We start from the raw sequence: 23,581 nt of genomic DNA, 5'->3' as shown, positions 1-23,581 counted from the left end.
TGGGGAAAAATCTGGACATTCTGTGAAAATCTGTACAGTTGAGAAGTAGGACATTCTGTATGGATTCAAAGAAAGCTGTGACATCAGCTGCTACTTTAGGTATTCTGTTTGGAAGGTGGATAGCAGCTGAAGAGGTTGGTTTTAATTTCAATAGATGTTTTCTAATAATAGAGATGTAAACCAGGAGAAAGGAGAATGAATGTGACTGGTTAAGACAGGATGAAGAGAGGAGCTGAATTGTTGTTATTATCAGGAGGAAGTACTGTTGGTATAAAGTAGGTGTTGAAATGTGATGATGTTGCGTCAGTGATGGTCAAAGTAGAAGAAAAGTCTGTGGTGGGTTGGCCAGGATGTATTAGTTTAATAATTAGAAAAAAAAAGTAATGGATTTTTTGGTACTTATTTTGAATGTTGGTATAATATGTTTGTTTATGTATTTTAATATGTTAATTAGCATAATTTTTGAGATGCTGGCATGTATGAAATATATTTTGTGTTCTGCTTTTATGCCAGTCTTTCCAGGCCTTGTGTTTTTGAAGTTATGATGATTTTAGTGTCTTTAGTTAGCCCTAGTTCAGGTTTGATTTGACGTTTTTATTCATATAGGAACTAGGCTGTTAAAAATATCTGTAAAAGGTTCATTAAAGTGTAAGTAGGCAATATCAAGTAGCATGGATTTTAATAAGTTCAGTTGTGTTCATTCAGAGTATTGATAAATGTGTCTTTGTTAAATGTTGTATTATAAATTTGGTTATAAATTATGTTTTTTGATTTGGCGCTGTAGTCTCTGACTGCATAGTTGAGAAGGTGGTCACTTATTGTGTCTTTCAAGAAGGAAAGAGCACAGCTTCCATGGTACCTGATAGTATCCCATATTGTATTATGTACCATCTTCAGCAAGAACTAGCTTTGCTATTGAGCACCCTATTCAACCACAGCCTACTTACAGGCTTCATTCCACCAGAGTGAAGAACTGCCACTGTCATCCCCTTACACAAAGATGGTGCCACTACTGACCCAAGAAACTATCGCGCCATTAGCTTGACAAGTCTGATCAGCCATGGAACATATTATTATGGATCTCATAAACAAGGACATAGGCAGTCTCCAAGCACTTGATCCCACCCAATTTGTCAAGGGAGGATCTTGCCTGTTGAACCTGGTTGACTTCTTTAAGACTGGATGAGAGAAAGTCAGTACATACAGCTTGCCTTGACTTTCCCAAGGCCTTTGACACAACCCCCACTCGGGCATCATCAAAAAGCAAACACAACTTGGCGTAAATCCCTATCTCATCAGGTGGGTGGTCAGCTGGCTCACCAATAGGACCCACAAGGTCAAAATAGGTGCCACCACCTCTGACAGCAGACCTGTCACTAGTGGTGTTCCCTGGGGATCTGTCCTGGGAACCCTAATGTTTGGCATCTATTTCTTAGAGGTCCAGGCAAAGACAAATGGCTTGTGAGTGACCAGGCTTATGGATGACTGTAAGTTGGGTGCTGTCATTGACTCCCCAAATTATGTTAACATACTGCAAGAGGGTCTCACAGCAGCAAATGACTGATGCCAAAGTCATGGCCTTATGTTACACACAAAAAAATGTATTATCATACCATTTGGCAAAAATACAGCCTTTACTAATTACCACATCAGCAGCAAACTCCTAAGCACACAACCTGTGGTGAGAGACCTGGGTACTCGGGTTGACAGCAGTCTCACATTCGGCCATCATGTAGTGGCAGCTGTCAGAAAAGCCTTTTACTTGGTTCATCTCATAAGGAAAGGTACTGCATCCAGAAAAAAAACCTCTCTGTACGGCTCCCTTATTAGGCCAGTAATTGAGTATAATGCCCTGTTTGGTATGTACCTCTCCAAACACCTGCACCAACTGTAAAGGCTACAGAAATATCTCACAAAGACAATTCATGGCCTCCAACACCTGTCCTATGCAGACAGGCTCAGATCACTATTGCTGTACAGGGTATCATACAGATTGCTCAGAGATGATCTGTGTCTTGCCTACAAGGCGATATTGCAACCTGCCCTAGAAGAGATGCTCCATATCCGTAAGTCTAACTCCTCCTGTATTACATGCTTGAAAGGCCTAAATCTAATATGCAACATCAACAAAACCTGCTGGAGAGACAGGTTTGTCTCACAGAGGCTGCCTCATCTTTGAAATAGACTTCCCATACATGTCAAACAGAGTACATTGCTGACCTTCTTCAAGTGCAACCTTGATGAGTGGATGGGAAACCACAAATTTGTTGCAGGGGTTCCACCTTTGTCCCTCAATGACAGGAGTGACAGGTGCTGACTGAGGTTTCTTTTTTGTAGCTAAACTCTTGGCTAGGCTTGTAAGGTTCCCAGGGCCATTAGCCTAGTTAACCTCCTATGATCCTTTGATTTATTTACTTGACGTTTGTTGACTGGGTCAGTCGACTGAGCTGCTGTTCTTTTTCATTGGGGGCCCAAGGAAAAAACCTCCTCAGTGATACACAAAACATAGAATATAAAATAGTCCATTCATCAGAGTAGTAACAAGTTTACAATTTAAAATATGCAGTCTTTGAGTTACAAGTTATTGAATAGTATAACTTAGTACTCAATTAGTTTGATTAGGCAATCAAAGGTAGTGAGACTTAGCTATTTACAGAGTAGTTTCATTATGCACAGCAAGAGAAAAGTTGTATTGAGAATTCATGTATATGCAGTAAGTATATGGAGTATAGTAAGAGGATTTAGGGAAAGCAGTAAGTATATGGAGTATAGTGAGAGGATTTAGTGAAAGCAGTAAGTATATGGAGTATAGTGAGAGGATTTAGTGAAAGCAGCAAGTATATGGAGTATAGTGAGAGGATTTAGTGAAAGCTGTAAGTATATGGAGTATAGTGAGAGGATTTAGTGAAAGCTGTAAGTATATATAGTATAGTAAGAGGATTTAGTAAAAGCAGTAAGTATATGGAGTATAGTGAGAGGATTTAGTGAAAGCTGTAAGTATATGGATTATAGTGAGAGGATTTAGTGAAAGCTGTAAGCATATGGAGTATAGTAAGAGGATTTAGTGAAAGCAGTAAGTATATGGAGTATAGTGAGAGGATTTAGTGAAAGCAGTAAGTATATGGAGTATAGTAAGAGGATTTAGTGAAAGCAGTAAGTATATGGAGTATAGTGAGAACATTTAGTGAAAATGGTATTATTTTGAGTATTTTCTGTACAGTAAGCAGAAGTGTAAGTGGGAAGAGATCTCATGGTCAAGGGAGAATAAGAGCATAAAAGCAGATGTGCCAGAGGGGTGGGTTTAGCTAGTTAGGAACACAGGGAGAGCATGCAGAGAACAGTTAGAGAGATGAGATAGTCAAGAGGTTGTGCAGAGGGGTCAGATAGGGTTGGTGAAGGGAGAGTCAAGTAAATTCTTGGTGGGCATTTTACAGTGTCAGGTCCAGGAGCTGGTTAGAAAGTCTTTAAGAGCAGTTTTGTTTGAATTGTGTTTGGTTTATTGGTCAGCATGGACTTTGAGCCTGGACTGCTTTCTAACTTGATCTGGGAGGCCCTTTGCTTCAGAAAGCAATCAGTTTTATAGCTCTTGCTGTGCCATTAGCAGGGGAACACAAAGTAAAACAGGCTTTCTTTCATTTACTAAAGCAGAAACCAAGAAGCTGGGGGTGTAACTGGTTTAGACAGTGTAATCTAATGGTCACATGAATGTACAGTGATCAGGCATTTCAGCAGTCTGTAGAGTGTAAGGACTACTCCATGGGGGGGGGGGGTGTCACATCCACTAAACAGCAAATATTTGACCCCTCTAGATTAATTTTCAGCTAGGCTCTTCATATTACATGCACGCATTGCACAATAACAAAATGATCCCAGCAGGCTGCTGCCCATTGGCACAGATTTTGTTTAGCGACAGTTGTTAGTGGAGTGATGTGTGGCAGTGTTCCTGCTGTTTGAATGACAGGGGACACACTTTGATGTTCTCAGGCTATTACACAATAACAAATAATCTCAGTATGCTGTTGCTCACAAGTGCAGCTTTTGTATAGTATGCATTTATGTGTACATACGGTTTCACTTCATATTGCTGAAATGCTGAAATATTGAATTTCAGCATTTCAGCAGTATAAAATTGAAACCATCAGAACACCGACACCTCACATTCACAAAACCACATTGAACATACAGTATACAGCATACAACACACAAACCATATCCCCCATACCACAAAACAATGAAATACAACACAAAACCACACAGACACATACCTACACTACACAAATACAGGGGGCCAAGTCCCCCTGCTCCCCCTACTTATATATACTAACTCTGAGATCGCACAAACAGTAAAAAAAAAAAAAAAAAAAAATCACACACATCCAAAACACACTCATACCTCCACCTCCCCACCCTAACCCACTTGTACAAGTTTCAGAAACACTCATGCACCCCAGCCGAACACTTCCATAGGATAACGTAAATGCATAAGTGCGAATTCAACATAGTCCTACTCACAATTATGCACTTTCATTATTTTGAGGTTTCGGCTTCATGGAAACGAATTGCTGAAATTCGATATTTTATCAATTCGTGTTTATGAAGTGAGACCATATATATATATATATATATATATATATATATATATATATATATATATATATATATATATATATATATATACATACACACACACACATATATATAAGAACATTTGCTCTTGCTCTTGTGTCCTGTGTAAACGAGACGCGGTTTGCTACGAAATAAAAGAAAGGACTTTCACTTCAAGTGCTATGATTATTGTTATTTTGTCTTTGTTTTGTGACTGACTAAGAGATATTAGGAAGGCAGTAATTAACCTCTCTGTTGTACAGTCATTTTATATTTGTATTCATCTTATTAGCTAATACTGACAGTCAGACATAAATTCTTTACACTCATAAACCTTTTTTCTGTGGTAACATTTTAGGTTCAAAACATTGTTTTAATTGCCTGATTAATTGGGGAAGGGTACACCTTCACCCAGTTGGAAAATTAACATATTTCAGCAGCATGTTACTGTGCATGTACTACCTCATAAAAAAACAAGTCCACTGCTTCACAGTAGAATATTAAGGTGCTGTAAAGCTCGCACTTGAAAAAAGTCAACATGCCAGTTTTTTACACTTGCTTGAGTGCAGCTTTGCTGTTTAGTGAGTATAAAATTAACAAGTAAAGTAAATAAAGAAAAACATAGTCTGTGCGTGTGTGTGCACATCTTTGACAGAGGCAGAGAGTGCATACCGACTTCTTTTAATGGCAAAAGGCACTCCATCAACACTCGTTTGCCTAAACAGTAAGTGTGAAACTGCATGGTCTAGCTTTATTGACTAACTTTAATTCTCAGTGATTTACCAGCAAATCAAGCATTCTCTGAGTGACAGAATAGAACTATATGCCAAAATCAGGGACAGTTAAGAGGCATTGGAGTTTGCAATGCCTTGCATTCTATGATTTTTTTCCCTTCATTTGATCACAATGAGACATCTGAGGTTCAGTCACTTAACAAAGTGGCTTTAACTAATAGGCGCATGTATGTGTGCTTCTATGTGTATGTATATATATATATATATATATATATATATATATATATATATATATATATATATGTGTGTGTGTCTGTCTGCCTGTGCTTCTGAATGTATATATGTGTTAGTGTAAACATTAGATATTTACATAAGCAATATGTTGATGTAAAATACGTCTCCGACCACAATTACACATGCTTGAAACATAAGGTTGATGAAGTTGCTGCAGCAAAAATATAAAAAGTATGTAGTAATAAACAAAAAACAAATGTATAACAATTTAATAGATACTCTGTTCTCTTAGTACAATAAGTAAGGGAATTACTGCTCTTCCACTGCTGGTAGGGCCCTCTGTCTGTGGCACTGGGCCACACAACACCCCTAAGCATTTGTTAATTCCCTAATAACACCAACCTAGTCAGGCATTTTTGTTTGTTTAATGACAATCAGTTGGATGAATGTCACCATGCAGGACAAATTCTTTCTACTGGTTTGAATAAATGTGTAAAATATAGAAACTGAGATTTGAAAAGAAATGCGTTTTCCAGTGATAGGAAAGTAATTTGTTATGAATGTATCGAAAGGAAAGTGTTAAAAGGAAAACGTCAAAGAATCTTGAGGCTACTTCAATGCCCAGTCAGTCACGTCCACTATGTTGCTGTAGATTATTATCACAGTGTTTGTGTTATTGTCTTAATGATTCATCAAAGGGTAATGGTTCATTAAAGGGCTTTAGCAAATAACTATAGTGACCTACCAAAGAAAGGACTGTTTGATACTCCTAGGCAGCACACTCATTTGGTGACCCATATGCTGTCTGTACTTAACTCATTTGAGTCTGTAGCCCTTTTTTGTATACTTCCAGTTCACACTCATAGCTCCTTGTAGCATCCAGAACCTTTTTGAATCAGGCTTCATTTTCAGAGTGACTTTCCAGCTAATAATAGGCATTGTTAGAAAGTGCAAGGAGTAATTAACAAAATGACACCAGGATTTTTAATCTAGGATCCTGTAGTCTAGGTAAAGAAATTAATCACTGTTCATTACTTATTATTCATATATTTGTATGTTCATAACAGAGCCCCATATGTTATTGAGGGTGATATGGCATGGTGGGAAGCAGGAAAATTCATTGTCAGTGTCCATTTATATTACACTATAACTGCTATATTGTTTTTTGTTTGTTAGTAATTCAAAAAATAAACAGTATTTCCTTATGTACTTAATAATTCAGAAAACAAGTGACTTACAAACTGTTGCATGACATCAGGTGAAACCTTAGATGTAGTTAAAGAAAACTGTCTTTTAAATTTGCACTGTAAGTTGCACATCTTGAAAAATATTCAGTGTTATTTATAAACATATGTTCACGTAAGTATCTCAGTAAACATGCACTTATAGAATAATTTCTTGTTATCATGTGAAAACGTATATGTGGTTAACAGACATGTTCTAGCAATATATATCTAGGTTATACAACTTTAGTAAAAAATATAATTTTGGGATTTGTGTGCATTATATTATAGTGTTTATGGAAAGACTACCATCTGACTATTATGACTGCAAAGAATATTTCTTATTAATAATATTGATATTTGTACAGTTTTAATAGCTTTTATTGTTTGCAAAATATTTACTTTTATCTTATTCTTTTTAAGTTTATTTTTCAGAAAATGCTGTGGAATGCAAGATGTGTATAGACTGCTAGAGGTGTGACATTCCACACAACTTGGGTGCTAATAAGTTAATAACAGATTGTGAACATTCTTACTGCATTTTGTAAAGGAAGCTACAAGTTATTGTGCATTATCCTTACTACTATATTTAAAAGAAAAGAACGATTTGACAGTTTAAAAATTGCCTTTACAGACATCATGATCACATTTATACATACATACATACATACATACATACATACATACATACACATATTTCAAGCACGGGCATTAATGCCCTTCTAGCTTGCCAATATACCAAAACACTTGTTCCCATAATAAGTATCCAGGCTGTTCTTAAAACTATCCAAGTACTTGCTTTTAATGTCATTTGATAGTCTGTTCCATGCATCAACTGTTCTGTCAAAGAACCAATTAGTACACTTCTCATTCCTATAGAATCTTCTGCATAGGTTGTCTGATGATTCCCTAGTACTTTTTGATATCTCCAAACATTCCCAGAGGTTGCTGTCTGTAAATGCCCCATATACCTGAAAAAGAGCTCCTCTTAGATATCTATAAGAGGCACTGCACAAGTTCAGATGTTTTAGTCTTTCATAATAACTTAAATGTTCACATCCATGGATGCCATTGGTATATTTCTGGTGCGCTCTTTCCAGTTTACTCACGCTTGTTTTCTTATAGGGTTTCCATATTGTTATTCCATATTGAAGTTTGGGTCTAATGTAACTGACAAGCAATTACTTTATTATTTTTGATTTCCTAGATGTTATAAGTTATTTATACAACCTATAGTTCTGTAGCTATCATTAATCAATTGGTTGATATGATTAGAAAAACCCATAGCTGAATTTACCCATATACCCAGGTCCTTAAATGAATCTACAGTTTCAATCACTGTGCGCTGTATTAAATATTCACCACTTAATTTATATCTCCAAAATCTTATATGCTTAGTTTTTGATGCATTTATCAGCATATTATTCTCCTGTGCCCAAACTGCCAATTTAGTAAAGTTATTTTGTAGACGTGCCTTATCTGTAATCAGTTTACCCAATTTCAGGTCATCTGAATATAGACTGTAGAACACCTCAGATGAAAAGGTTAGGTCTGAAAGGTACATTCTAAACAAGTAAGGGCCTAGAACAGAGCCCTGTGGGACACCCTGACTGTAACCAAGGATTTTACCTCTCCAGTTGCTGTATGATACTTGGCATGTCCTGTTTGTAAGCCATGCAGCTATCCATCTTATAAAGAGTACATCAATACCTAGTTGTTCTAATTTATTGATCAGTGTTTTGTGTATGACCCTGTCAAAAGCTGAAGCTAAATCTATATAAATTATACCACAGCTCAAATTTTCACTCATAGCTGTTATTATATTGTTATACGACATCATGTTACAGATGGCAATAGATCTATTTTCAACATATGCATGCTGACATATGGTTTCAAGTCCCATCCTATCCAATTCTGACAGTAACTTATCCATTATAACCTTCTCTATTATTTTTCCACAACATGAAAGTAGACTTAAGATTCTATATGACTCTGGGTTTGTTCTACTCCCCTTTCCCTTAAACAGGGAACAGATCAACAAAATACTAAGAAAGATTTAACAGCAGGTCTCCAATCATGAGGAATTTTCCCATATCTCTATGACCTAGTAAATAATAGAAAAAAATGGTACCGTAAGTTCTTGCTGAAGTGTTCTCAGGTCATTGTTACTAATTCCGTCTCCTCCCTGTGCTTTGTTTAGATCCAGTTTGCACAGTTCTTTATTGATATAATCTAATTTGATTCCCATATCTGGGGTTACCTGGATGTCAACTAGGACAACTTATTACCCCTTTTGTGGAGCCAAACTGTTTTGCATAAGATTTTGTAAATATATCTATAATCTGTTGTGTCTGAGAATACATTTTAGAATCTGCACCCAGTTTATCAGTTTGTATGTCTTTACAAATACATAAGATGTGGAAGGAGTAAACAGGTTTCCTGTTATGCTCAGTATCTTTATATAAATTTTCTTCAAATTTTTCTTGATCTTGTTTCATACTATGCTTAATCTGTTTGTCCAGTTTGTTTATTTCATTTTTCAAAGTTGTAGTTTGACCTCTCTTCCATTTCTTATATGTTTTGTCTCTCACCTTAATCAAATATCTTGTTCTTATAGAAATATATCCCCATGACACTGTATGCCTAGATCCTGATGTTAAACATTTTTTGATTTTTTTTTTCCCACTCAAACAATTTGTCTTTCAAAACTTTTCCCATTCCGTCTGCAATTTCTCCACTGAACACCTCACTCCACTAGGTTTTACATAGTGACTGTTTTGCTTCTATATAATCTGTAATTAACCTTCTGTGCATTGGTTTAGATTTCATTTTGGCAGAATTATCTAGCAACAAATTAACCGTTATAACCCCATGATCATTGCACATCAATGATGGTAAAACTTGATTGAAGTAACAGTAATTTCTTTAAGAACACAGTGTCTAGTGTGTTCCGTCCCTTGGTAGCTTTTTCTTTACAATCTGAAGCAATTGTTCCTGAATGAACGTTGTGAATAATTTCCTTACTAATGTTGAATCAATATTATTGCAGTCTGTGTCTGGTAAATTTAAGTCCCCAGCTAATATTATTCCTCCTTCCCATGTTTCATGCAAGAAATGCATGAATTCCTCTAAGTCATCTGCACTTGTCTTTGTGGTCTATACCCTCGAACAATTGTTGTATGTTCCAGGGCTGTCTTTATTGTCACAGTTACACAGTCTATAGTATTGGTGTTATCATTGAACATGTAATAATCACAGTTCTCATAACTATCTTTCATCCCTATCATAACACCTCTACCTTATTTTTTGTTAGAATGTCTGTTACAATAAAAACGTTTATACCCTGACTTAACTAATTTTCAGTCATTGTTCTTTAACCATGTTTCACAAACAATAACAACATCAATCTTGTGGGAACATAGCAAATATTCCAGTTAAAAAAAAAAAAAAATATATATATATATATATCTATATATATATATATATATATATATATATATATATATATATATATATATATATATATATATATATATATATATATATATTTATATTAGTAATGCTCCTAGCATTAACAACCATCAGAGATGCATCAAATGTTGCTGTGAGCCATTACATTTTCTACCTTTAAAAATTTTGCCTAGTGTTTATAAAATATTGCAAAATATCTGCTGAAAAAATTCTCTTCCCTGATCTTAACAAATACATACCATCCTGCCTGAACACGTGTGCTCAAAATTAGGCTTGGATGCTCTACACATTTCCATTTTTTTAAAACAGGACAGTTTTCTATGTAGGTATTACTGAAAAAATATTTTCATTCATGGTGACCTGACTATCCTGTCTATAGATGGTTTGTGAAGAATATGTCCTAACACCAGTACAAGCTATACTATCTAGGTGGGCTGCCAGTTCCCTACTAACAGTCAGAAAATCCTTGTGGATGAGATAATTTATACCAACATGAATAAAAAGAGATCCATACTTCCTTACATCAAGGCATTCCAAGGCTCATCTCACATCTTCTATTTTTGTTCCTGGCAAGCATGACACTATTTGATGTTCATTGTCTTACCTGCAATTATAAGTATCAGTTCCTCTAATAATTGAATCTCCAATTACAAGAATATCTTTGCTTGCCAGCTCTGAAGAATCTTCAGCTTCTAATACAGTAATATCTGCTCTATCAGTTGTTATGAAGGATAGATCTTCATCACCATTAGTCTTAATCCCACTGTTTTCATTGTGCATTACATTTTCATCCATCTGGTTTTGTAAATCCAGAGATTGAGCCATGTAGCCAACATCTGTCCTTCTCTCCTTTTTTCTTACAGTAATGTTCTTCAATCCTTCCACATTCAGTTTTGATTTCTTCCTTTTCACCTGCCCCTTTCCTCTTTTTTTTTTCTACCTTCTCTTTTGGAAAAATCATGACTTTTTCTGTAGACTGAAGGTTTCCTGATGGAAAAATATTATCATTCCCTGTAACCTGTGAGTTACATAACAAAGCAGTATCCTTTTTAGTAAGTATTCCCTTTTCTTTACAGTCATTAATCAGTTTATTTTTCTTCCTTGTTATTTGTTGTGAACTTCTTCCTTTCTTTTTTGTTTCTTTCTGAACAATCTGGATCCCCAGATTTCTGAATACTTGAATCCTGAATTCCAAAGTTGTCAAGGACATTGTCTTGTTCATAGGGTTGAGTTATCTTTGCAGACAATAGATGCATCATTTCCTAAATGTGTTCTATTTGTTCTATGCCTAACATTATTTAGTTCATCAGTCCAGTCATTAATATATGATACAACAGTTCTCCAAGCCATGCCAGTTGCACAAGTCCAATCATCATCATTAAGTCGAGATTTACTTCTAACAATGGTAAGCAAATCATCCAACGTTTGACACAAGGAACACAGATCACCAGTATTATCAGCTGTTACCTTTAAATTTGCATAGCATTTATTACACTGTACAATAAATTTGTGCATTAGCAAATCATTAATTGCGTACTCATTTAAACAATCTATATTCAGCTTCAAACAAATAAAATATTGTAAAAAATATAATAATCAAAATTAGTAACCACAGAATTCAAGGAGAACTTAAATCAACTTCTGTGACAAAAATCATACAAGCAATATACAACTAAATACTAAAGTAGGTACAGTAAAGTTATTCTGATCATATAAGTTCTACAAGCCAGACAAAAGCTGTAATTCCTTTATGTTGCACGCACAAAGTAGCTTCTGCTCACTATTCCTAGCAGTCACACTTCTTTTTAACATTAAAGATCAATAAATTACAAACCAAGGTAGGATTGTTTAAATATGCTCTGGATTTTCCTCTCTGCAGTCAGTGTGAATTTATAGCTGTCTAGGCCCCTTGGGATGGCTAGAGCTTGCCTGTCTAAAACCTATCCCTTTCTAACAACCAACAGTAAAATTAACGGTAAAACAACAAAATATGAATCAAAGTAAATCTTGTTAACAAGTTATCCTTTCCTACCTACAAACAGTGAAAAACAGTGATGGCAAATAAAACTTCTCTTACCACTCAACTCCACAATAAATCACAAACCAAGGTAGGATTGTTTAGATATGCTCTGGATTTTCCTCTCTGGAGTGTGTGTGTGTGTGTGTGAATTTATAGCTGTCTAGGCCCCTTGAGATGGCTACAAGCTTGCCTGTCTAAAACCTATCCTTTTCTAACAAGCTAGCTTTTTAGTTTCAGTTCTAAGGTAGCACAGTCTCAGTTTACACTATGGTGTTAAGGGGGAAAGGGGACTTGGTTAAATGAATGAGTTTAATGCTTTTATTGCTCTTAACAGAACCACTGTCTGTAACCACTCCCTTGCTCCAAATAACCTGATTGTATATAGTTAATGAACATCTTTAGTGCTTTTCATTATACTCAACTAGGATTGCTTACTTGTGTGTTTCAGTAAAGGAAATTCCATTTTTAACTCAACTGTGGACTACCTACTATTTTATTATTTTGTAGCACATATTTTAAAGTCTGAATGTATTAGTGAACTAGGTGCATAACATATTTCAAGGAGTGAACTTCCCACCCTTCACAGTGTGAAGTTTCTGGCTTGTTTTTGACCCAGTATAGATTGCATACTGGGTTTTCTGAGACTTTGAAGGATACAATGGATTTTTCTTTTTTGCCAAATGTGAACTAAGGATCACTACACTCAATATAGGTTCCTTGTCAGGACACAGCTTAGAAGTGGATGACATGATAGTAAGGAGGGGAGGATGAACATTGTATCCAGGAGACAAGATGGAAGGGCAGTGCAGCAAAGCCACTTGGCTTGGGATCCAGATTACACTACTCAAAAGGAGGGCTTACTTGAAATTGTGTGGGTATTGTGGTGATGAAGAGGCTTCATAAGACAGAGTGTGCTTCTGTGTTGTTATAAAATCCTGGTACCAGTGATTGATAAAGTTGCTTACATGTCTTTGAACAATAGATCTTTCCAGTTAACATTTTGTTCATGTTTTTGATCAGGGTACTCTGGTTTCCTCCCACATTCCAAAGATATCCATCTTGAGCATTTCTCCCTGGGCCTTCACTGAAAATAGGCTGTGTCCCAGTCAGACGTTCTGGTAAACAAATGTTAAATTAATAAATAATTAATTAAATAAATAAAGGTTAGCCACACTAGGCCTGTGGACGATTTTCTAGGAGACCTGAAATATTATTTATACTTACTAGGAGTACACCAACTGTATTTACATTGAGATCCTTGAACTTGTGTACGACTCCTCTTTGGGGTATCGTGCTGAGTACTTCATCCTGATAAAGGGTAGCTATATAGTCAGATAAACGTTCAGCTTAGGAAGTGGTCATACTCAAATATACTCTTTTTTTTCAAGTGGTCGTAATCAAATACACTCTTTTTTAAAAGGTGGTCATACTCAAATAAACAGTTTTTTTGCAGCAAGTGCCATAGAGTTGTTAACATATATTTGAGCTGCTTTCAGCTGATCATATATAGATATGGGGGGGGTGTCTACCACTTAGTCATATGTTTACAACACTGTTGAGGTGGTGATTATGGCAGTTAATCTTGACTCCTACTTCACTAAGCTTGAGCTTTTTGAGCATTCCTAGCATTGATTTAGGGAAGGCATAACAATGTGGTAACACTTACTTGGGTGGGAAGTATCTACTAATGAGGAAATAGGGTCTATATTATATAGTCGAAGTTTCAAAACTTCGAACCTCACATGAATGAACTCATATGAGCGAAGTTCAAAACATCGACTATATAATAATAAAAAAAAAAACTTACCTTACCACTCTGAGTGGGGGGGGGGGCAAGCCCTCCTGCACCCCACACCCCCCTACTTAAATATACCAACTCCGAGAACGCACTTCAGTGCAAAAAGGGAACATTTCCCATTCTGCGCGTGAAAAGCCGTTGACTTTCACCTTCGACCTTTCAGACATTCAATCATATGATGTCGACCATCTATGATTCGAACATCAGAACAGTCGCTCATCTAATATAGACCCAGGAAATAGTTTAAAAGTATGACCTTGTCCTTGATGAATTCTTGTTAGTATTTCATAGTTTGCTGCACAGTTCTGCTGTAGTATTCACTACTTAGCTGTGGGCTGTCTAGTACAGTCGTCAGGAAAGTTATTCCTTCGACAAGAGCATTTTACTGAGGGTGATTTCTACAAATAATACCTCCTGACGACTCCTCCTGTCCTGTATGGTATCCCATTTTCATGGCAGGAATGTTTATGATGGTGTACACTAAGTTATCTCTGTGATGCCACAGGTACACAGCTCTGCTTGTTCTTTTCACTTGATATAGAAGTGGTTGTTCAGGAATGCAGTAATTGACATGTCTGGGTGAATGACATTTGACTGCAAACTTTAACTAGATGAGTGTTTGACTGTGGAAGCAGCATTCTGAGAAGTTTGTCTGCAATCTCCTTATGTTACTTTGTTATATGATGTTAGATTTTTTGCCACATGAAGAAATGGTTATTTATGACTAGAATGACACTATAGTATGTTAGTCATATTCATGCAATCCTTTCATTTCAGGAATATCTCCCTGGTAAACCATTTAATTTCACTTCAGGACTTCGCAATCCTAAATGTAACCACCCCAGTTTTGATTGTTATAATACTCTTATTTCTAGGACTGAACCTGCCACACCTGGCATTCTGGCATTTCTGGCTTGTGTAAAAGTTGTCGCTGGGATACTACATTATCGCCTCAATGTACTCATGTTAATCATGTCCAGCAACTATTTAAAAGATCGGGACTTGCAATAGTGACTCCTGTAACATGGAGACTGAATGACAGAAAATCTTTACTTACGTATAATAAATGCAAGATTGCCATTTCTCAAAATATTCCATTTTCCCTAAGGCATTGTGATCTTGGAGTTGGTATGTATAATTTCGAAGTGTGTGAAACTTTAAGGAGAAGAGCAGCGTTCAGTTTTCCCTCTTCTCCTGCATTTTCTTTTTTTTTTGGCATGACAGTACTTGACATTATGAAGTCCTGATAGTTCAATCGGGAGCCATCATGTCCTCTATTCTTTTACCGCCCCCTGATTTACCAGATACAACAACTTTACTGATTTTTGCTCACATTTTGGTCTGTCCCGCCAAAAGCTGGCAATTCTGGGAGAAAAAGAGGTGGCTTAAACTTAATAAATATTCTGTTATTCTGTCAGCTTCTCAAGTTAACAATTCGAATTTTTCAAAAGTACCCAATTGTCTCAGATTATTTCTGGATCTTTTCCTTGATTCTAGAGTTAAGAGGTTGAGGGCTAAGTACACAACCCCAGTAGAGGCTGTAGCATGTTAGGATACACTTTCTATTGTGTTTTTCTAGGACCCAGTACCGATTTGATTATAACTAGTAATATTACTTCTCACAGTGATTTTTGTCATGTTGTTCTCTGTATGTTATGTATTAATGATTCTGTTTTGTGCAATATAATCATTATTATCATATATTTATTCATCAGTTTCTGTTAAGAGAAATAACGTCATTGGTGCTGGATTGATTTGGTGATTGATTGACATTACTATGTGCTTTAAATGTTTATGACAAAGGGGGACCTTGGAAAGTGGTGAAAAATTCAGGTTAGCTGCAGAAGTGGGAATAAAAACTAGAGCTGTCCATCAATAAAATGTTTTTTACTATGTTGTTGTTTTTTCTTTCAGTAGATGCTATCATTTTCACCTCACATCTAGCCAGCAGTGCTGTAAATACAGTTGGAGCAAGTAACTGTACAAAATAGTACTGTAACATTTAATGGACACTGATAATGGAAGGTTGCATTTTGACCATAGATCTTGTGAATAATTACTCACTAAAAGAGAAGCAAATGTTTAGTGCACAGATCCCTGGAACATACCAGTGAGTGGGCTAACTTTGTTTTTCTTTGCAGACTTCTGCAGCCTTCAGGATTGTTTGTGCTTTCACTTTTTAATGTTTGTATGATTTCTAGAGGTCAAATAAGCAGCCTCCTGGCTTCTCTGTCTTAGAAAAAACTTCAGTTTCTTGTTTTTTTTTTCTTTTTTTTCAGACAGTTGGGCCTGGACCTTGTTCCGAGGAAAGAATATGCCATGGCCGACCCTGATGACATAAGTATCACAGAATTGTATAGACTGGTAGGTAGAAAAAACTCATTATCTGTTCACCCCAGCTTACTGTCTAATTGCCATCTGCACAGTTTCTATGGCAACATTCGCATTTGCCTGACTTATAATACAGCTAGACCAGTTCTGAAGGACAGTTTTAATTTCTGTGCAAATTAAGTTAGATCTACAGTTATTTTATTAAAGTAAACTTTTGGTTATATTTTTGCCTTTTAAATGTCATGCAACACTAATTAGCTTAAACACTGTTCGACTCTGGGGGGGGTCATTTGCCAGATATTCTGTACATAGTGTTACAGCACGAACACTGCTCTGCTACAGTGAATGAAATTATAAACCAACTTTCCATTGCAAAGAGAAGACCTCTTAATTTCCCTTATGGGAAATTAAGACATGCTGGTTATTGCAACATTTGACAAGGCAACAATTTTAAATATCTGCTGGACTTTATATCTGTTGTCTTCCCTGTGTACTGAAATGGCGACACTTCTTGTCACTTCCTCTTCTCATTCTGTCTTGCCTTGACTCTTTCTAGATATCAAAAAAAAAAAAAACTTTAGCTGTAAATTAGCCCTTTGCATGCACAAAATCAGCAACAGAATACTGGGGACTATAGATACAGTGGATATAAAAAGTTTACACACCCCTGTTAAAATGTCAGGTTTTTGTGATATAAAACAATTAGACTACACTAAATCATTTCAAAACTTTTCCCACCTTTAATGTGACCTATAACCTGTACAATTCAATTTAAAAACAACTCTATTCGGGGAAAATATAAAAAAATAAAAAATGTACGATAAGCAGGTTGCATAAGTGTGCACACCCTTAAACTAATACTTTGTTGAAACACCTTTTAATTTAATTACAGCATGCAGTCTTCTTGGGTAGGAGTGTATCAGCATGGCACATCTTGACTTGTTAATATCTGCCCACTCTTCTTTGCCAAAGCACTCCAAATCTATCAGATTGCAAGGACATGTGCACAGCCCTCTTTAGGTCACCCCACAGATTTTCTATTGGATTTAGGTCTGGGCTCTGGCTGGGCCATTCCAAAACTTTAATTTTCTTTTGGTGACGCCATTCTTTTGTTAATTTGGATGTACGCTTGGGGTTATTGTCATGTTGAAAGGTGAAATTCCTCTTCATCTTCAGCTTTCTAGCAGACAACTGAAGGTTTTGGGCCAAAAGTGACTGGTATTTAGAACTGTTCATAATTCCCTCCACCTTGACTAAAACCCCACTTCCAGCTAAAGAAAAGCAACTCCAAAGCATAATACTGCCACCACCGTGCTTCACCGTGGGGATGGTGTTCTTTTGGTGATGTGAAGTGTTGTTTTTGCGCCAAATGTACCTTTTGGAATTGTGGCCAAAAAGTTCAACCTTGGTCTCATCAGACCATAGCACATTTTCTCACATGCTTTTGGGAGTCTTAATGTATTGTTTTGCAAATTTTAGACAGGCCTGGATGTTTTTCTGTGTAAGAAAAGGCTTCCGTCTTGCAACCCTACCCCATAGCCCAGACATATGGAGAATAAGGGAGATTGTTGTCACATGTCGTACACAACTAGTACTTGCCAGAAATACCTGCAGCTCCTTTCAGTGTCGCTGTAGGACTCTTGGCAGCCTCCCTGCCCAGTTTTCATCTTGCCTTTTAATCAATTTTTATAGGGACGTCCAGTTCTTTGCAATGTCACTGTTGTCTCATATTTTCTCCACCTTTTGATGACTGTCTTCACTGTGTTCCATGGTATATCCAACGCTGTGGAAATTTTTTTGTACCCTTCTGACTGATACCTTTCAACAATGAGATCCCTTTGATGCTTTGTAACCTCTCTGTGAACCATGGCTTTTGCTGTAGAGGGCAACTGAGTAAATGTCAGGAAAATCCTACGAGGACAGCTGAACTTTATTTGAGGTTGATCAGAGTCTCTTTAATTGATGGCAAGTGTGTACCCAAGAAGACTGAAAGCTGTAATTAAATCAAAAGGTGCTTCAACAAAGTATTAGTTTAAGGGTGTGCACACTTATGCAACCAGCTTATTGTACGTTTTTTATTTTTTATATTTTTCCCCTAACAGATTTGTTTGTTTTTCAGTTGAATTGTACAAGTTATAGGTCACATTAAAGGTGGGAAAAGTTTTGAAATGATTTATTGTGGTCTTATTTTTTTATATCACAAAAGCCTGTCATATTAATAGGGGTTTGTAAACTTTTTATATCCACTGTATAGATGAACCAGTACATGCCTCCTTCAGAGTCAAACTTGTTTCACATGTTGTAGACTGCTCTTGCAGAATGACTATGCACAAGACTTGCAAAAAAACAAACTTGGACCTTTTTTCTCCTCAGCTACATTGAGAACTTTTATGTTGGAGTTTGCAGTTTTTTGAGAAATTAGTATGCAACACCGTTCCTTAACCCTTAGACTTACTGTGGCAGTGATTTGTCATTTTTGTCTTTTTTAATTGCATTATTTACATTATTGTACAGATTCTGTAAAGGTAAACTTATATGGTTTTGATCTGTGTTAACTGGTACAACAATATTGTCTTTCTTTCCTTTATTTCTCTGTGTGGAAGATTTTCAGTCCATGTATATCTAATTAATTGCTGTATATTAATCAGATCAGATAATGGTAGTAGAAGTTTCGAACTTAAACTCGTCCTAAGTCAAAAAAATACTCTACTTCCATTATCTGATCCGATTAATATACAGTTATAAGTACAAAAAATAAAAACTGTTGAAAAAACACAAACTGCAAGTGATGCTGATAAAGATTGTTCACCAGAATGTTTAAATGTTTAAAATCCTGGTTTAATAAGCGCTTTTGTGGGGTCAGTGCCTCACCTTCATCATTGTTTAACTAATTAAGGAAGGTATGTCTATATAAAGACATTATGTTAATGTTTTACTTTGTCTGATGAAGGTGAGGCACTGACCCCACCGAAAACGCTTATTAAACCAGGATTTTAATAATATACAGTGATAACTAGCTATACATATGGATTGAAAATCATCCACACAGAGAAGTTTATTACACTGTTTTGTTTTTGGACCCACTATACTTGTTTAGTAGATTGTTTGAGACTTAGGGATACCATGGAGATTACTTGTTTTTTCTTTCCTTTCTTTTCTCCTCCTCTCCAACTTTAGCTACATCTCCGTAGTTTACTGGTTCTCTTGTTCTTTATGAATTTCTGCATTTATAGTGTCATAGGTAAATATTAGGCTGGCGGTCATTGCAGGCCATTTTAAGCTTAGCCAGGTTCACTTTGTGTGCTCAAATTAACCTAGCACATTTGGTTAGAGACTGGCATTTGTTGCTGTCTGTTTTATTTGTCTTTATTTGTTATCACTGAGAGCACAGCCAACTTAATATTTAGTATTTCTTTGTAGATCATTTGTTAACAGCTACATGAATTCAGTCTTCAGTGTACAGTGATAACAAATGACAGCTGGGGGCGCAGTAGAAGGCTATACTGATCATAACCTCATTTTACAGAGAATATCTCGGAAGGGACTTTAGGTTTCCAAACATGGGCAAGACTCTATGATGACATGGGGGAATAGATTGCTAGAGGAACACAGGTAAAAATGGTAGGTATTTCGATAGATACCTTGTTCAGCAACTCTTTGAGGATAGACTGGTTGTAGAAGTGTGCTGAGTACGTCTTTTGCGAAAACCCATCAGCAAAAATGAACCTGGCTAACTGGTCTGAACTGTCAGTATTACCTTACTGGTAGAACATTTGTTGGAGACTAGAAAGAAGATGCTAAGAAACTATTCAAGGCAGCACAATATAGTTCCTTAGAACTAACTTATGAACAACTCTTCTATCTTTTAACAGCTTTCAATTTTTGAGCTTAAATGGGTTCACTTTCTCTTGTTTTTGAAACCGTTTTAAGATTTCTGTGAAGATTTTTTTCATATGGTGTAATACTTTCTTTGTGGCTTTTCATACAGTGGAGTTGGTAGTAATTGATTTACAGGTCTTTGTTTCTGTTTGTTACCACATAGTACTGTGGTATTTGTTTACCTGCCCGAGGCAGTAACTTCTTATTTTCATATGGTGTAATACTTTCTTTGTGGCTTTTCATACAGTGGAGTTGGTAGTAATTGATTTACAGTTCTTTGTTTCTGTTTGTTACCACATAGTACTGTGGTATTTGTTTACCTGCCCGAGGCAGTAACTTCTTATTTTCATTTGGTGTAATACTTTCTTTGTGGCTTTTCATACAGTGGAGTTGGTAATAATTCATAGGTTCATAGGTTTATACTAGGCTATCTGCCCTAAGGCATTTATAAGCCTAGCCCAAATTTTTGTGGCTTACGCCACCCCTTATATGAAAAAATACTGTGCCCATTAGTTTGTTGTGCCTCTGTCCAGCAGTGACACAGAGATGATTCCCGGGGTAAACCTACGATCTCCCATCCACAGGTCAAGATTTCTCTTGAACAGAGCCAGCGAGGTGCTCTGCCTCACATGGACCGGGATTTTATTCCACAGCATAGGGAGTCTCTGAGTGATAAATCTATCCCTCCAGCCCATCCTATTTATATCCGTGCTAAGGTTTAAGTCGCTTGCTCTAGTGGTTTTGGTGGATTTGGATTTTTGAGGTGGAGCATGTCCATTAATTCCGGGTTGGACATGGCCTTGTATGTCAGGCACATGTCACCTCTGAGCAGACGGTATGCGACTGAATAGAGCTGGAGTTTCTTCAATCTGGCAGCATATGACAGATTTTGGAGTCCCTTTATCCTTTTGGTGAAGAACTTTGGGGTCTCTCCAATTGCTGCAGATGTCGGGTGAGATACATCCCGAATGGGGCATTGTACTCGATCATTGGTCTGATAAGTGAAGAGTACAGGGGAACAATGACCTCACTAGATCTGGATGTGAATCCCTTCATGATCAGGTGGGCAATGTAGAAGGTCTTTCTAACCACTTTAGCAACGTGAGTGTCAAAAGAAAGGCCACTGTCAACCTGGGTCCCCAGGTCCCTGATAACCTCTTCTGTGCTTAGTGGATTGCCACCTATATGGTAGCTTGGGGTTACCTTGTTTTTCCCGAAGGGTATGACTATACATTTTTTGGCGTTTAACTTCAGGCCATGGCTCTGGCACCAGCTATCTGTTTCCGTGAGTCCCTTCTGAAGGATATCCGTGTCCGATGCACTTTCCACTATGGTGCCTAGTTTGCAGTCGTCTGCAAACTTTGTCAGCCAAAGTCCTCCCATGTTGGCCTGTACTTCTGAGAAGTAGTTGCTGAACAATAGAGGGCCAAGGACCGAGCCCTGTGGGACACCACTTGTGACCGGCTTGGAGTCTGACATAGCGCCAGCAACTCTAACCCTGTGGGTTCTGTCCTTAAGCCAGTTTGCAACCCATCTTGTGACATATGGGTTTACATTTAAGCTGGTAAGTTTTTCTACAATACCCGAGTGGGGGTATTGTGTCGAAAGCCTTTGCAAGGTCAAGGTAGGCTGTATGGACTGACTTTCCCTCATCAATGGCCTTGGTGACTGTTTCGAAGAAGTCGACCAAGTTCAAAAGGCATGATCTTCCCTTGACGAAGCCAAACTGGGTTGGGTCCAATGTCTGCAAGTCCCCTATGTCTTTGTTTATGAGCTCCATTATGATCCTCTCCATAGCTTTGCAGACTAGACTTGTTAAGCTTATGGGGCGGTAATTACCAGGGTCTGTAGAGGCACCGCCTTTGTGGAGTGGGACCACAGTTGCCGTACGCCACTCCTTGGGCACGTATCCTGTGGTAAGGCTGAGATTAAACTAAAATTAAAATTGATTTACAGTTCTTTGTTTCTGTTTGTTACCACATAGTACTGTGGTATTTGTTTACCTGCCCGAGGCAGTAACTTCTTATTTTCATATGGTGTAATACTTTGTTTGTGGCTTTTCATACAGTGGAGTTGGTAGTAATTGATTTACAGTTCTTTGTTTCTGTTTGTTACCACATAGTACTGTGGTATTTGTTTACCTGCCCGAGGCAGTAACTTCTTATTTTCATATGGTGTAATACTTTGTTTGTGGCTTTTCATACAGTGGAGTTGGTAGTAATTGATTTACAGTTCTTTGTTTCTGTTTGTTACCACATAGTACTGTGGTATTTGTTTACCTGCCCGAGGCAGTAACTTATCTACCATAGTCTGCTTGGACTACAGCTTGGGTCATGGCATGATTAATACTGTCACATTGTTTTTTTAAATCCTGCATGGTTAAAGCCTCACTCTTTATAGCATTTATACTGTTTGGGACCAATACCTTTTGGGCTTGCTCTAAATGGCAGTATGAGGTATTACCTGGGCCATCTTCTTATTGCCTCTGGAATTCTACACTTTGCTTGTATATAGTCATAAAATTAGTTTATTCAAGATTCTACTTTGCTGTCACAATTTACACTGGTCTGTACATGCAGTTAATTTTCATCATTTAAAGACTTTGAAGGTTATATCGCCATTATTACAGCTCTGTTCTGTTTGCCGAGTTTATTTTAACTTTAGTTTTACTACTTCAGTTATGGAATGGATGTCTGCAGTTAACTTTTCACTTTACTAACTTAGGTAAACATCGGTTTCGGTTGTGAAATGGCAGTTCATTGTTGGACTTAATTGATTCTTTGTGAGCAGGGCAATTAACATGAATATGCTTAATCCTTCAAGTGGGGCTGACTGTATAATACATTGAAGTTCTTATTTTTTGTATAATATTTTATTATGTATTGGTTATTTATCATAATTTGATAGCTGTCGGTGTTTATTCTCATTTTGCTATTCTTGTGCATGGTATGTGATAATGTGATAATTAATATTACCATGGCATTTGTTTTGTTCCTTACTTGTACTTGGTCAGGGTTTTGTGCAGTGGTTAGGATAAATGCTTAAATAATCCTGAACTTGGAAACCCTGAAAGAAGCAGTGATGCTGTTCTTGGACCCTTTGTGCTGCACATCAACAAATAACTGAATTCAGCAGGTGAGATGGGTGTTTGTTGATCTTTCAAACAACAACCTATTGAAGACCAAGCCTGTGAGGTGGCTTGGTTGAAAATATCTTTTTCTGGATTGGGCTTCACCATATACCCCCTTTCATTTATTCCTGTGAAATGCATCCAAGTCTTTTAGCA

General features: G+C 36.9%; 1 protein-coding gene across 2 annotated transcripts in view; it reads left to right on the top strand.

Annotated features, from left to right (window-relative positions):
- DOCK4 (dedicator of cytokinesis 4) overlaps positions 1–23,581 on the top strand; it is a 3,006,016-nt gene that overhangs the window by 1,123,886 nt on the left and 1,858,549 nt on the right. For both annotated transcript variants that reach the window (XM_044088673.1, XM_044088674.1), the window contains exon 7: positions 16,365–16,449. In XM_044088673.1, the coding sequence (XP_043944608.1) occupies positions 16,365–16,449 (85 nt within the window). The remainder of the gene's footprint in view (positions 1–16,364; positions 16,450–23,581) is intronic.

The sequence above is a fragment of the Protopterus annectens genome, chromosome 11.part0, assembly GCF_019279795.1.
Source record: "Protopterus annectens isolate FY-2018-M chromosome 11.part0, PAN1.0, whole genome shotgun sequence".
NCBI lineage: Eukaryota > Metazoa > Chordata > Ceratodontiformes > Protopteridae > Protopterus > Protopterus annectens.
This window is presented reverse-complemented; position numbering and strand designations above follow the sequence as displayed.